This window comes from Misgurnus anguillicaudatus, chromosome 10 (genome assembly GCF_027580225.2).
Source record: "Misgurnus anguillicaudatus chromosome 10, ASM2758022v2, whole genome shotgun sequence".
Lineage (NCBI taxonomy): Eukaryota > Metazoa > Chordata > Actinopteri > Cypriniformes > Cobitidae > Misgurnus > Misgurnus anguillicaudatus.
The window spans coordinates 23,861,557-23,875,253 of record NC_073346.2 but is presented as its reverse complement, the minus strand read 5'-3'; the positions used below and the strand labels follow the sequence as shown (position 1 = coordinate 23,875,253).

The 13,697-nt window shown below is 38.0% G+C and overlaps 1 protein-coding gene across 1 annotated transcript; it reads left to right on the top strand.

Moving 5' to 3' along the window:
- The first annotated feature begins 6,806 nt into the window (after positions 1-6,806).
- LOC129447662 (GTPase IMAP family member 8) lies at positions 6,807-13,318 on the top strand. The gene is made up of 3 exons (XM_055209410.2): positions 6,807-7,770; positions 7,872-8,567; positions 11,357-13,318. Exons 1-3 carry the CDS (start codon positions 6,957-6,959, stop codon positions 12,109-12,111), a joined length of 2,265 nt encoding a protein of 754 aa, XP_055065385.2. The 5' UTR covers positions 6,807-6,956; the 3' UTR covers positions 12,112-13,318.
- Positions 13,319-13,697: the final 379 nt, after the last annotated feature.

The window sequence follows — 13,697 nt, the reverse complement described above, 5'->3', positions numbered from 1 at the left end:
TTAGGAAGAGTTAAAATGTTCATATCTTAGAACTTTATCAGTCTATTTATACAGAAAACTAAATTTTATGAGAAACACAATTTTTTTTGTTAAGAATATATCTGATGCTGTTTTCATGTGTGCCATATTTCAAACTTTCTGAATTTATGAGAGCTTTATGTGAGAACCAAATTTAAATTATTTTAAGCCATTTAATAATGAACCTTGAGGCCTTATTAAATTATGTGGAAAAGAATGACAAATGGTATTCTTAGAAAAATTCACAGAAATGAAAAAAGTTATACATGAAAGACGTGAGGATAAGGATAGAAACTGACATTCATTTTATTTTGAGAGCGAAATTTCTCAATTATACTAAAGTATGCCAATAAATCAACAGAGAGGAAGTGGGAACTATATAAAATTAATATAAAATCTTCTATCGACCATTCTACCCTCACAAATAGTCTGCATGTCTTTGAAAAATTCACATACACTCATGTTGGAAAATAATCTCAGACCAGAGAGATTCCGGCACAGTTGAGCCTCTGGCATTCAAAGAGCACAAAAATGAATCAAGGCTTTGGAAAGGTTCCTGACAGTTTGCCATAAGATAAGAACGGATAGAGGGATTATGAAAGTATAATCCAAGTGCCATCACAGGCCCCCCTAACGTTTTGTTTATCTCGACTTTCGCCACACGTTCATAGCGCCAAACAGAAGCTTTATTTCCATACAGAACGAGAGAGAAATAAGTGTGACCAATATCACTGGAGGCAGCACAGTTTCCAGCCGAGCAGAACTTTCCAATTACGTTATACACGGGCATATAAACACTGAGTTAGCTGTTTAAGCCGGCAAGTTCCTCAGAGATAAGGACTGATTCTGATCTTTGTTATTGTGTTCTTAACCTTCACTTTTCATGTTTTACAAGCGCTAATCCTCCATTGACAGACACAGATAACGGTGATAATTTTAAAGGTTTGCATGGACAGAAAGCCACGGCTCAGATCCTCCATTTCAAAAGAAACTTCAGTGCTTGTGTGGCTGAGGGTGCAGAAGTGTTAATTAGATTTACATACTGAAGTGGACCTCTGAGACCATATAAATCATCTCTAATGTGCTTTCATGGAAAAATTTGATAAAGCCCATCCAAAAATCATCATTCAAATACATCTAGGGGCAAAATAAATAGAGGGGAAATAAAGAGTTTTATAATCGGCACAAAAGTTGCGGTTGAGTATTTACAGTTATGCATTTGCAGACACTTTGCAGTGTAATACAATATACAGCGCGTTATTTTTTACCCATAATGAGTATATATTAGACGGAACACACCGCTGGGTTAAAATTCACCGAATGCTGGGTTATTATGCCCCATGGTGGCATAACAACAACCCAACGTTGGGTCATTTTAACCCAGCATGTGTTCTGTCCGGTATTTACTAGGGATGCACCGATAGGATCTTTTTGGGCTGATACCGATTTAAACAGACAACTTCTGGCCGATACCGACATTAAAAACTTGTATACAATACTATATAGTTGGTCGATTTGCTAGTTTATTTCTGCATCAAATTATTTTTACTAAACATGGATTGGATCTAATTAACATTCAACTGACCAACATAATAAGAGAGGCACAAATTAAGCTAAAACGAATATAATAAGACAGGATGACAACCTTCAAAGGTGGTTTTTGCTATTCAGCATTTATTTTATTAACAACATTAACTCGGTTTTTTTTTACATATAATGGATTTCTTTATGCAGTTAATTAATAAACAATCGGTATCTGCCTTTCTCGTGCTATTGCCGATATGCCGATGGTTTCAAATTCATCAAAAATCGGTCGATAAATATCGGCGGCCAATACATCGGTGCATCACTAGTATTTACCCATTATGGGTCAAAAATAACCCAATTATTTAAAGTAAGTATACATTTTATCAGTATGCAATGCATGTTCCCTGGGGATCAAACCCACTTTATTTAATACATTAATTTATGCATTACATTATATAATGAAACTAATTTCTTTCATTTAACCTGCACAAAAGATTCGCTGTAGTTGCTTACCACCAATTATTTTATCTCTTTTGTCTCCCTCAAGGTCTGTTTTTCAAGGTTATAAGCAATATCTAGTCTTTCTCTAGTCCTCTGAAATCTGACGCCGCCATATCTGTCCCTGACCGATCTCAGGCGTCTGTGTTGTACATCAAAACAAGACAAGCTTTCTCTGTCTATGAGTCATCTCAAGCCAAACGTCTCTGCCCATTTCTCCTATTCTCTTTTCTGTCGAACATATCTATTCATCTTTTGTGATCTATGTCAGGGGCGAATGTAAAACCCCTTTTATTTATTTCAAGACACTTTTAGCGCTGAGCCTTCTATGTATTCATACATATGTTGGAGCTGAAACTACACATTGATTTTAATCTTTGACATGGCCTTACTCCATTAAAGATATCAAGGTTAGATTTTCACAGAATGTTCTTTACATGATTTTATGCACAAAAATGTTTTTTTTTACAGACTGGGTCACTTATTAATAAAGTCAAAGTTAAAATAAATCGTGATGTAAAGGGGTCTTGTATTAAGGGGTTTAGTTTGTGATAATAGGTGACAATCATAAATTATTATAAGAAATATAAATAAATGGATATAAAGCATTTGATTACAAAATGTCAATATACTCTATACATGTATGTAGTTACATGTATGTCCATAACATACTGTTTTTGCATTATACTGACCCTCAATGTAACTTACTCTAATCCTTCTGATAAGAGTCTATAAAGTCTTGAGCCAGCCAGTGTAACCGGTTTGTGGATATTTGTTATGAACACAAGAATAATCTTCTCCATTTCACTGTCAGTTCTTCTGCTGCGATGAGAACAAAGGTAAAACCTTATTTTCCTCTTTCACCTCACTTATTTATTCTTTCACAGATAATGGCTTCTAAAAGCTTGCTGAAATAAGACGTAAATGTATGGGTGGTAATCTTGTCATTTTAAAAGCATCATCCATTAGCCTGCTCTGGTGCCTTAGAAACACATTAACGCAGGCTGAAGACAGATTTTATTTTTATTAACCTTTCTGTATCACTTAAATTGCGATGAAGCTAATTTAAAGCAAATGTGACATTATTTCTAAATGTTTTAGGGAAGGTTTTGAATAAAAGAGTACAGCAATGGCTACAAGTTGTGAATTTGGTAAGTTACCCAAAACTTGTATCTCACTGATTCTCTATTTTATATTATAGGAGTTATGGGTATTAGTATTTATTAGAATAATGGAACATATTTGTAACACTCATGTTTCTATTGATTTTGGGGGTGTTTCAGGGACCCCAGTGGTTTACATGTAAAAATAAATAGTAATCATAATTATCCTCTTAATTTGTGTTAAAATTAATTTAAAGAATTCAATTCCTTCCAACATAAGCTACCCAGCAAGTAGATATTATTTAAGATTTAACCCTAATTGGTTGCAGACAAATACAATAAACATTTTAGATAAATACAAGAGATTAGCTGAATAAACTGGTAAAGGTTTATGCACCTGGAGGGCCACTATCCTGCAGTTTTTAATATTAACCCTGCGTAAACACCTGCCTATAATTTAAAGGTAATGATGAGCTTGTTTAGATGCACTCTAAAAAAACAAACGGTGCTATATAGCACCAAGGCTGTTGATTTGAATCGTAACCATGGAAGAACCGTTTTTGGTGCCGTGTGGCACCGGTGGGGCGCCTGTGTGGAGCCATATAGGTGCCATGTGGCACCACTATCACCACATTTGGTTCTACATAGCACTATATGGTTCTACACAGGTGCTTCACCGGTTCTATATGGCACTAAAAACGGTTCTTCTATGATTACGAGCAAAGAACCACTTTTGGTGCTATATAGCACCGTTTGTTTTTAGAGTGTGTGTGATGAAATTTTCAACTAAACTCTGCAAGAACTCCAAAAGCACAATTTCAACTGCAAAAATGTCTTGTTTTCTTTTAAATAATATGAAAATCAAATGAGTTTCTGATGAAAACAAATAAAAATATCTGCCAATGGGGTAAGAAAAATTACCTTGAATTAAGTTTATTAAATTCTGATGAAACATAAAACCAGTTTTAAGCTAAAAACTTAATTGATTTTCATTTTTGTCCTTCAAAAAATAAGACTAAACCTCTAGGTCATTCACTCTAAAAAATTGGTGCTAAATAGCACCATAAAACAGGGTTCCCACGGGTCCTTGAAAGTTTTTGAATCTGGGGGAAAAAATTCAAAGCCATGGGAAGTTTTTGAAAATATACATACATAGATACAGGTCATTGAAAGTGCTTGAATCTATTTTATGCAAGAAGTTTTCTGTGAAAAAAAAAAACCATATTATTCCCTGTGTAGTGTAGAATAATATGATAAAAATTCTAGACTTTTTAAGCACACATGCTAAACTGTTTGCTTTAAATGCTTATATCTTCTGTATGCAAATGTTGATTCATACCAAAATAATTTTTTGCATAATTGTGTTTGACACATGAAAACATCTCAGGTTATGTAACTGTTGTTCCCTGAGAAGGGAACAAGACGCTGCGTCTCCCTTGCCATACTTCCTACGTCCCTGTAACGCCATCTTTGGCAATATTTAAAATAGCGATATACTTCCTTGCTCCTGTGTCACCCTGTCTTTGTCATTAATTTGATATACACATTTAGACACACTTACCCCTGGAGGCATCCCCAAAGTGTCACCGCAGTGACGCAGCGCAAGTTCCCACGAAAGGGAACTGTAACAATGTATCTTAAAAGTTAACACGATGTAACCTTGCTCTCACTTCAAATGTGTCCCCACATTTATGCTTGAAATTGAGGGTATTGGGCCTGAAAAGTTCTGAAAGGTCCTTGAATTTAAAGTTAACTAAGTTGTGGAAACCCTGTAAAAACTCGTGATCATGGGGGAACCATTTTTGGTGCTATGTGGCACCTATAAAGCACCTATAAAGAACCATACGGGGTGATATACTGTAGCACCACTATAGCACCAGATATGGTTCTATATAGCACATTATAAAACGGTTAGTTCCAATCCTTGATTCTGATTGGTCAATAGGTGTGCTTTATTCGCAATAAAACACTGCTATGACCTCTTCACCCAACGGTTCTATTTAATATCACTGCGCCCTTAGCAACACCCTTAGCAACACATAAACATATAATGAGACAAAGTCTGAGAACAGTTTGTTGTTTTTATTTGAACTTTCATGTTGTTTTTCGCAGTCAGGGACTATTTTTTCTAGCGGAAGGAATGCTTTTATTAATTTAACTTCATGAAAGTTGCACTAATATTTTTTTTTACTTTAATATTGTGTGGTAACCGTTTTATAAAAGCAATAAGGTACTCGAGGCAAGTGCTGTATCGTGAATAAGTAACGGCTGAAGGGGTTGCAGGCACTCCGCTTCGCGTCGTACCTAACAACGCCCTTCAGCCGTTACTTATTCACGATACAGCACAGCCTCTCGTACCTTATTGCTTACTTATAAAACGGTTAGTTCAAATCCTTGATTCTGATTGGTCAATAGGTGTGCTTTATTCACAATAAAACACTGCTATGACCGCTTCACCCAACGGTTCTATTTAATATCACTGCGCCCTTAGCAACACACAAACATATAATGAGACAAAGTCTGAGAACAGTTTGTTGTTTTTATTTGAGCTTTCATGTTATTGTTCGCAGTCAGGGACTATTTTTTCTAGCGGAAGGAATGCTTTTATTGATTTAACTTCATGAAAGTTGCACTAATATTTTTTTACTTTAAAAAATATTACTTTATTGTGTGGTAACCGTTTTATAAAAGCAATAAGGTACTCGAGGCAAGTGCTGTATCGTGAATAAGTAACGGCTGAAGGGGTTGCAGGCACTCCGCTTCGCGTCGTGCCTAACAACGCCCTTCAGCCGTTACTTATTCACGATACAGCACAGCCTCTCGTACCTTATTGCTTACATATAGTTCTACACAGGTGCTATATTGCACTTAAAATGGTTCCCCCATGATTACGAGCCATTGAACCACTTTTAGTGCTATTTAGCACTGTTTGTTTTTAGAGTGATTTGGTATCACAAATAATAATACAATAATAAGACATTTTTGGCAGTGCGACACCCCAGGGGCCTCATTTATAAAGCGTGCGTGCGCACAGATTTGATCGTAAAGTGTGCGTACGCAAAAAAAACACGGCAAAGTCCATATTTATAAAAAACTGCCTTTGACGTAGAAAAGTGTTTTGCGCCATGTCAGGGTCTGAGCAGACGTACGCACTATTGGTTGTCTGATTGCTGCAGGTTTTTAAAATATTAGCCATTCTTGCTGCTCAAAATTGGGTTTTAACATTGAGCAGCGCTCTTTTATATGTCTATGACATTAATTAGGCATCGTTTAAAGGTAGAGATCTGAAACTGCTCAGCTGTGCACAAGTTCAAGATCATTTGCAATTTATAAACTTCACATCTGAAAGAAAGGTGTACGCGCGTTTTCTGTGTTTACATTTGGTTTATAAATCACACATACGCATTTTTGATAAATGATCGTAAGATCAAATGTAGGACGGTTTCTACGCAGCATTTTATAAATGAGGCCCCTGGTGTACAGTAATCTGAGACTTTAAATTCAAAAATGTATAATGCTTTAGACCATTTTGCAAGATGTAAACAACACTGGTCCAGAAACACTGCTTCCTGTGTTGTATTTTATCCCAACGTTTATGTAGTGTTAAAACCCTGAAACATGAAATGCTTCTGGACCAGTGTTGTTTACATCTTGCCAAATGATGAGATCTCTAAAGACCCCAAACACAGAGTAATATAGCATTTTGAATAAAAAAGTTGGCTCAAATATCAGCCTGAGTGCAACCTAATGTTAAATACATTTCTGAGCTATTAAAATTCCCTTAGGAGTCTCTGATTCTCCTCATCAAACATGAGGGTTAGAAAAGGTTCAGAATTAAATACAATTAATTTCTATATCTACAAAAAGCAGCAGGACGCAAGAAATCACGGTTTAATATTTATAAAGCATCCTCTCTCACTGACAGACCAGTCTCTCTCTGATTTGAGGATTGTGTTATTGGGGAACAGAGCAGCGGGGAAAACCTCTTTGGCAAACCTAATAACAGGTCATGCAGAGCCTCTTCTGAGAAGAACAGCGCAGTGTGCGAAGATGCAGGGAGATTTCGCCGGAAGGCAAATCACTGTAGTTGACACACCAGGTTGGTGGAAGAACTACTTGATAAAAGAAACCCCTGAATTCCAAAAAAAGGACATTATGCTTAGCGTGACTCATTGTCCCCCCGGGCCGCATGCTGTTCTGCTGGTCATACGTGTGGATGCTTTCTACAAAGAAAAGCACAGACGATCGGCGGAGGAACACCTGGAGCTTTTGAGTCAAAGGGTCTGGAATCACACTATAGTCGTGTTTACGTACACAAACCAGCTACAGGAACAAACTCTTGAAAGGCAGATCGGAAGTGAAGGAGAGTCTCTTCTGCTTTGGCTCGTGGAGAGATGCGGCCACAGATATCATGTTCTTAACATTGACAGAGCCACTGGCACACAGGTTATAGGACTGCTGGAGAAAATAGACTCAATGGTTGCGGAGAACAAGGGTTGTTATTTTGAAATAGACAAAAAATGGTTGCGTAAGTTAGAAGGGATAACGACAAGGAGATGCATGAGGGCAACCCAAAGGAGGAAGATGATACAAAAACAATGGGAGTCTCTACTTTCATGTCACGGTAAGGACCATTATGACAGTTTACACTCCTAAAAAGAAAGGTTTAAAAGCAGTGATGCTGTAAATACTGTAAATTATTACTGTAAATTATGTTTTAACCAGGTCACAAACAATTCCACATTTCCAAGATGAGGATAATTGTGTTAGGTTTTCGAAGAGGTGGAAAGAGTACAGCAGGTAACACCATTCTGAGTATGGAGACTTTTACATCAAAGACAAGCATGCAGTGTGTGAAAAGACATGGGGAGGTTGCAGGTAGACATGTGACCATAGTGGAGACACCAGGCTGGTGGAAATCTCTTCCGGCATGTGAGACTCCTGAACTAGTAAAAGAGGAGATATTACTCAGTATGTCCCTCTGTCCACACGCCGTTTTATTGACTTTACGCGTAGATGTGTCATTCACAGCCGAAGACAAGAGATCAGTGGAGGAACATCTCGATCTTCTCGGTGGGGGAGTCTGGGCTCATACCGTGGTGCTCTTCACACATGGAGATTGTCTGGGCGATGTTACCATCGAAGAGTTCATTGAGAGTGAAGGGGATGCTCTACGGTGGCTTATTGAGAAATGCCAGAACAGGTATCATGTTCTCAATAATACGGATTGGAATGATAGCACTCAGGTCACAAGCTTGCTGTTGAAGATAGAGAGGGTGGTGATGGAAAATAGGGGCTGTCGTTATGAAATTGACCCCAAGACTTTAAAAGAGGTGAAACAGAAACAGAAAGTGGCGGAAAAGAGGGCAAAGGCAAGAGCAAAGCAACAGAACAACATGAGAAAGATGAGTGCAATAAAAGGTAAGTTACTGTTTTTTGGATTTGTACTGTATGCGTAATGAAATGGTTAGAAGAATGGACTATATACACTCATTGGCCCATAATGGGTCAATATTGGACAGAACACATGCTGGGTTAAAAATGACCCAATGTTGGGTTGTTGTTATGCAACCTTGGGTTATAATAACCCAGCAGTTAGGTTAAAAGAACCCAGCATTGGTTCAGTTTTAACCCAGTGGTGTGTTCTGTCCAATATTGTTTCCCAACATGGTAAATGGACTGCATTTATATAGTGCTTTTAACAGACCTATGGCCATCCAAAGCACTTTACAAGTTGCCTCACATTCACCCACTCATTCATACACCGACGGCGGTGTCAGCCATGCAAGGTGCCATCCAGCTTGTCGGGAGCAGCTGGGGTAAGGTGTCTTGATCAAGGACACCTCAACACTTGGTCAGGTGGAGCCAGGGACTGAACCACCAACCTTCCGATTTGTAGACAACTTACATGAACATTAAAAATAGCTGAATAAAGAAAAAGCTGTCACTGGGGTGGTACCCTTTCAAAAAGTATGCCTTTTCACCTAAAGAGTTCATATTGGTACCAAATGTATATCCTGTACCTAAATGGTATAGGACCTTTTCAAAGGGTACTGCCCCAGTGACAACTTGGGCCCATTATTTGTCAATTTTTTCAGTGTATTTGGAAAATTCCGTAGAAATTACAGTGTTATTGCAGCTGGGTTGCCGGTAACTTACCGTAGATTTAAATTTATGTTATTTACTGGCAACATTTTGTTCAAAGTTAAATAAACATTAAACATTTACAAGTATTTGTCTTTACAGAATAAAACTAAAAAACAGCATGAAGCAAAACATTCTGGGAAACAAAATCTGAAGCAAAAAACAGAAAAAAAGTTGATGATGATTTCTGGTTCCCAGAATGCTTTGCATGAGGCTGTTATTGTATAGTTATATTCTGTAAAGATAAAGACTTGTTAATATTAAAAATGTATTTAACTTTGAACAAACTCTTGCCAGTAAATAACATAAATTTAAATCTACGGTAAATTACCGGCAACCCAGCTGCAATAACATTGTAATTTCTACAGATTTTTTTTATAGTGTAGAGTTCAAAATGTTATGAGTCTGTTTAATGGATTCAGAGTTTAAGTATACAGTTTTTCATGTTAAAGGGGACATATCATGAAAATTTGACTTTTTTCATGTTTAAGTGTTATACTTCAACACATTCTCACTTCCCAAGGCGTCAAAATCTGAAGCATGTCCAAACGCCTTCAGCATCAGTATGAAGACGCGAAGGGTGCCTCTATGCGTCACTATATCGACAAAATGGGAACTCTGTTGCTTTCATGCTAATCCCTCAGCGTCGGATATAGACGAAATGGAATCCCGGAAGGTGATGTCATCACGTTATGCGACGATCGGCAGCATGCCGCTTCTGGACGGTAACTACTCAATTTTTTTCAAATTTTTCAACCATTGTCGCTTGGGGTTGGGGTTAGACTTGAGGTTTGGATGTGAGTTTGTTTATACTTTTTGTCTTCTGATTTTTAAGCCACTGTTGCTTGGGGTTAGGGTTCGGGTTTGGGTTAGGATGTCTGTATTGGTTTATACTTTTTGTCTTCTGATTTTTAAACCATTGTCGCTTGGGGTTAGGGTTAGAGTTGGGTTTGGGTTAGGATGTAATTTTATGTAACAGAAAGTCGTTCTAACCCCAACCCCATGCGACAATGGTAAAAAATTTGGAACAAAATTGAGTAGTTACCGTCCAGAAGCAGCATGATCCTGCCGATCGTCGCATAACGTGACGGCATCACCTTCCGGGATTCCATTTCGTCTATACTGTATCCGACGCTGAGGGACCAGCACGAAAGCAACGAAGTTCCCACTTCGTCGATACAGTGACGCACAGGGGCACCCTTCGCTGAAGGCGTTTGGACATGCTTCAGATTTTGACGCCTTGGGGAGTGAGAATGGGTTGCATACTTTTATGTGTCCCCAGTGCTTCTATCAACCTAGAAAATGTAAAAAAAGATCAATCCAGTATAGTTTTGGTAATCCATTATCTGCAAGCACGTGAAAAAATAGATCATTGAACTTTGGCTCCCCTTGTGATGTCAGAAGGGGAGAATACTGCCCTCTAATTTGCACAATCCAACCACGACACTGCCATTTAGTGGAGAGATCAGCTCATTTGTACTTAAAGGACATACCCAAAAAAACTGCATATTTTTTGCTCACACCTACAAAGTGACAATTTTAACATGCTACAATAAATTATCTATATGATATTTTGAGCTAAAACTTTACATACATACATACTCTGGGGACACCAAAAATGTATTTAACATCATAAAAAAGTCTTGTGAAATGTCCCCTTTAATACATGTAAGTTTATGAATCACTAATGCAACATTTAATATTAATTTTACATTTTGTTGACATTACAAAACGTTTTTCTTGAATAATTTTTTTTATAAAAGAACGCAAAAGCAGTTTGTCTTTTATTTTTATTGAAAAGATGTAAATGGAGAATGACAGGTAATAATTCGGAGGAGAGATAAGAGAAAAGCATCAGGCTTAAACCTGTATTACCCACATAAGCACCACAGCTCATCATCTCCAACAGCAAATCCCATTTTAATCGACTCGTTCATTTTATCGCTTGACAGCAGCATTACCTGTCATATCTGTTCATACATCACGCAATGCATAAGTACGAGACAGCGAAATAAAATGTTTTGGTGGCATTTATTATTAGTCAGTTTTATGATGTCTCTCGCCAGGCAATGGAGATCATTTTTCTGAGTTTTTTCTTGTACTGCTTGGTTACGGAGAAGCTGGGAAAAGTTCAACAGGAAATACCGCCCTTGGCAAACAGGTGTTCGGGTCAAGAAGAACATCCCTGCGTGTCCAGAAACGTGGAGAGGTGGCGGGGCGGCGAATCACCGTCATAGACACCCCTGGCTGGTGGAAACATCTGCCCATAGAAGACACACCTGAATCTCATAAAGAAGAACTTGTGCGATTTCTGACTCGATTCACTTCAGGACCGGTCGCTTTGGTTCTGGTTGTACGTGTAGACTGTTCATTCCAAGAGCAGGAGCGGAAGACAACGGAGGATCATCTAAAGCTTCTGGGTACTGCCGTCTGGGATCGCTGTATGGTTCTGTTCACCTTTGGGGACGTCCTCGGAGACAGAGCTATTGAGCAGCACATTGAATGTGAAGGAAAAGCCCTGCAGTGGCTTGTTGACAGATGTGGTAACAGATATCATGTGTTTAATAATAAGGCTAAGGGTGAGAGCCATCAGGTCAGAGAGCTGCTGGAAAAGATCGAGGAGATGATTGCAGTGAACCAGGGGTGTGATGAGATGGACATGGAGGTGTTGCAAGAGGTGACCGAGAGGAGGAAAGTGGTGGAAGGGAGATCACACACAAGACTGAAGATAAAGAGACAAATTGAGGAAGTTGCATCAGATGATGTATTTGATACTAGTGAAGATGATGACATCATCATCTGGGGTTCAAAGGGTATGTAGTGTGTGTGTGTGAATTCAGTTGTAGGAATTCTAGTTATATTATAGTTATATTTAAATTAATCATTGGTAACATTCATTATTCATTTTTAAGCATGTAATATGCCAGGGGTCTTCTATGGGGGTTCGCCACGGTACAGCAGGGGGTCCGCCAGTTATTAGTTGATCTCGAATGTGTTCAACTAAAATACCATATTGCATTAGCTCCAACCAAAGGTAAAGGCGAAAGGCTATGTTTCATTGCATCTCATACAGTGAACATACAATTTATAAAAGGTATTAGCAGCGCAAAAGGTCATGGGTTCGATTCCCAGAGAACATACATAATAATAAAATGTACTTTGCAAATGCTGTGAAATAAAAAAGAGTGAAGATCCCTATAACAAACAATAAATATGAAGTACGTACGCAGGGCAGTGGACTCCCTATGTGAAAATGTATTCATCTGGAAAGCTGTTTCCATATTCTTACTTTCATAACACACAGAGCCCTTAGCATCAAGAATATTAAAGTTTGATACATTTGCACAACACATTGCTGTGGGCACGTACTGAAGGAACATGCAAATGAGATGCCACAACACTATTTTTTTTTCAGGAAAACATAAACAAATAAATGATAAATAACAACCGAGGGGAAGTAATGCAGTATTGTAATGCAGGTTGTTATTGCTGCTAACAGTGATGCTGCTGTTGTTTTTGGATGAAATGAAATAATGATTGTCATTAGATGAGACGGCACCATCCCTGCATGAATTTAAAGATTGGATTTAGGTGTTCAGTAAGTTATGCACATTGTACAGCTATGGGGCTGAGATTAATATTCCTGTTCGTCTTATACTGTTAGTTAAATGTTCGCTCTTCACTTCTGTTTATTCATACGGATACAGTCAATGTGAAATGTTTCAAGTCCCCTTTATCATCTGAATGAACTCCACAGTATAGCTGCAGGTTCTCAGTCAGATTTAATTCAACTAGTCATATATTGAAAGTCTGTTTAAATCACGACTGTGAGATTCAGTATTGTTTTTGAGCTTTTCTGGGTTGCGTAGAGGCCTTGGAAAACAGCGTTTGCTCAGACTAAAGCAGCCAAGCTTTTATGTAAACTGAATACAGGTGTTGTATTAAAGCATTTGTTTATTTATAGAACTAGATATAACGTCAGTTTATTGGTTAACCTGGAAAACTTATTCATATTACTGCAGCTAACATTACTTGGAGACATATTGTAAAAAGGTTGTATTTGGTAACATTGTTAGCTTTCATGAACTTGCAATGAGCAAAATAGTTTTTCAGTATTTATTAATCTTTGTTAATGTTATTTAAGAGCAAAATGTTAGTTTATTCTGCATTAATTAATGTTAACCATCTCTTACGAAAATTAGCCAACTGTAATGTGCGTTTACACCAATCGCGGTAGAGGCGTCAAGTGCAAGTGATTTCAATGTTAATGCTGCGTTTACACCAACCGCAGTAGAGGCGTGAAGCGCTAGTGATTTCAATGTTAAGTCAATGTGAAGGCGCGGAAGAGGCGTTCGGCGTGGATGGTGCGTTTCCGCCTCATTTGCGCGTGATGCTCGTGCGAAAGGC

Bases quoted from the DNA above. Each gene is read 5' to 3' on its own strand.
- LOC129447662 (XM_055209410.2), top strand. From the start codon at position 6,957: ATGAGGGTTAGAAAAGGTTCAGAATTAAATACAATTAATTTCTATATC. The intron at 7,771-7,871 runs GTAAGGACCATT...TGTTTTAACCAG, and splicing joins GTCTCTACTTTCATGTCACG to GTCACAAACAATTCCACATT. The intron at 8,568-11,356 runs GTAAGTTACTGT...GTCTCTCGCCAG, and splicing joins AAAGATGAGTGCAATAAAAG to GCAATGGAGATCATTTTTCT.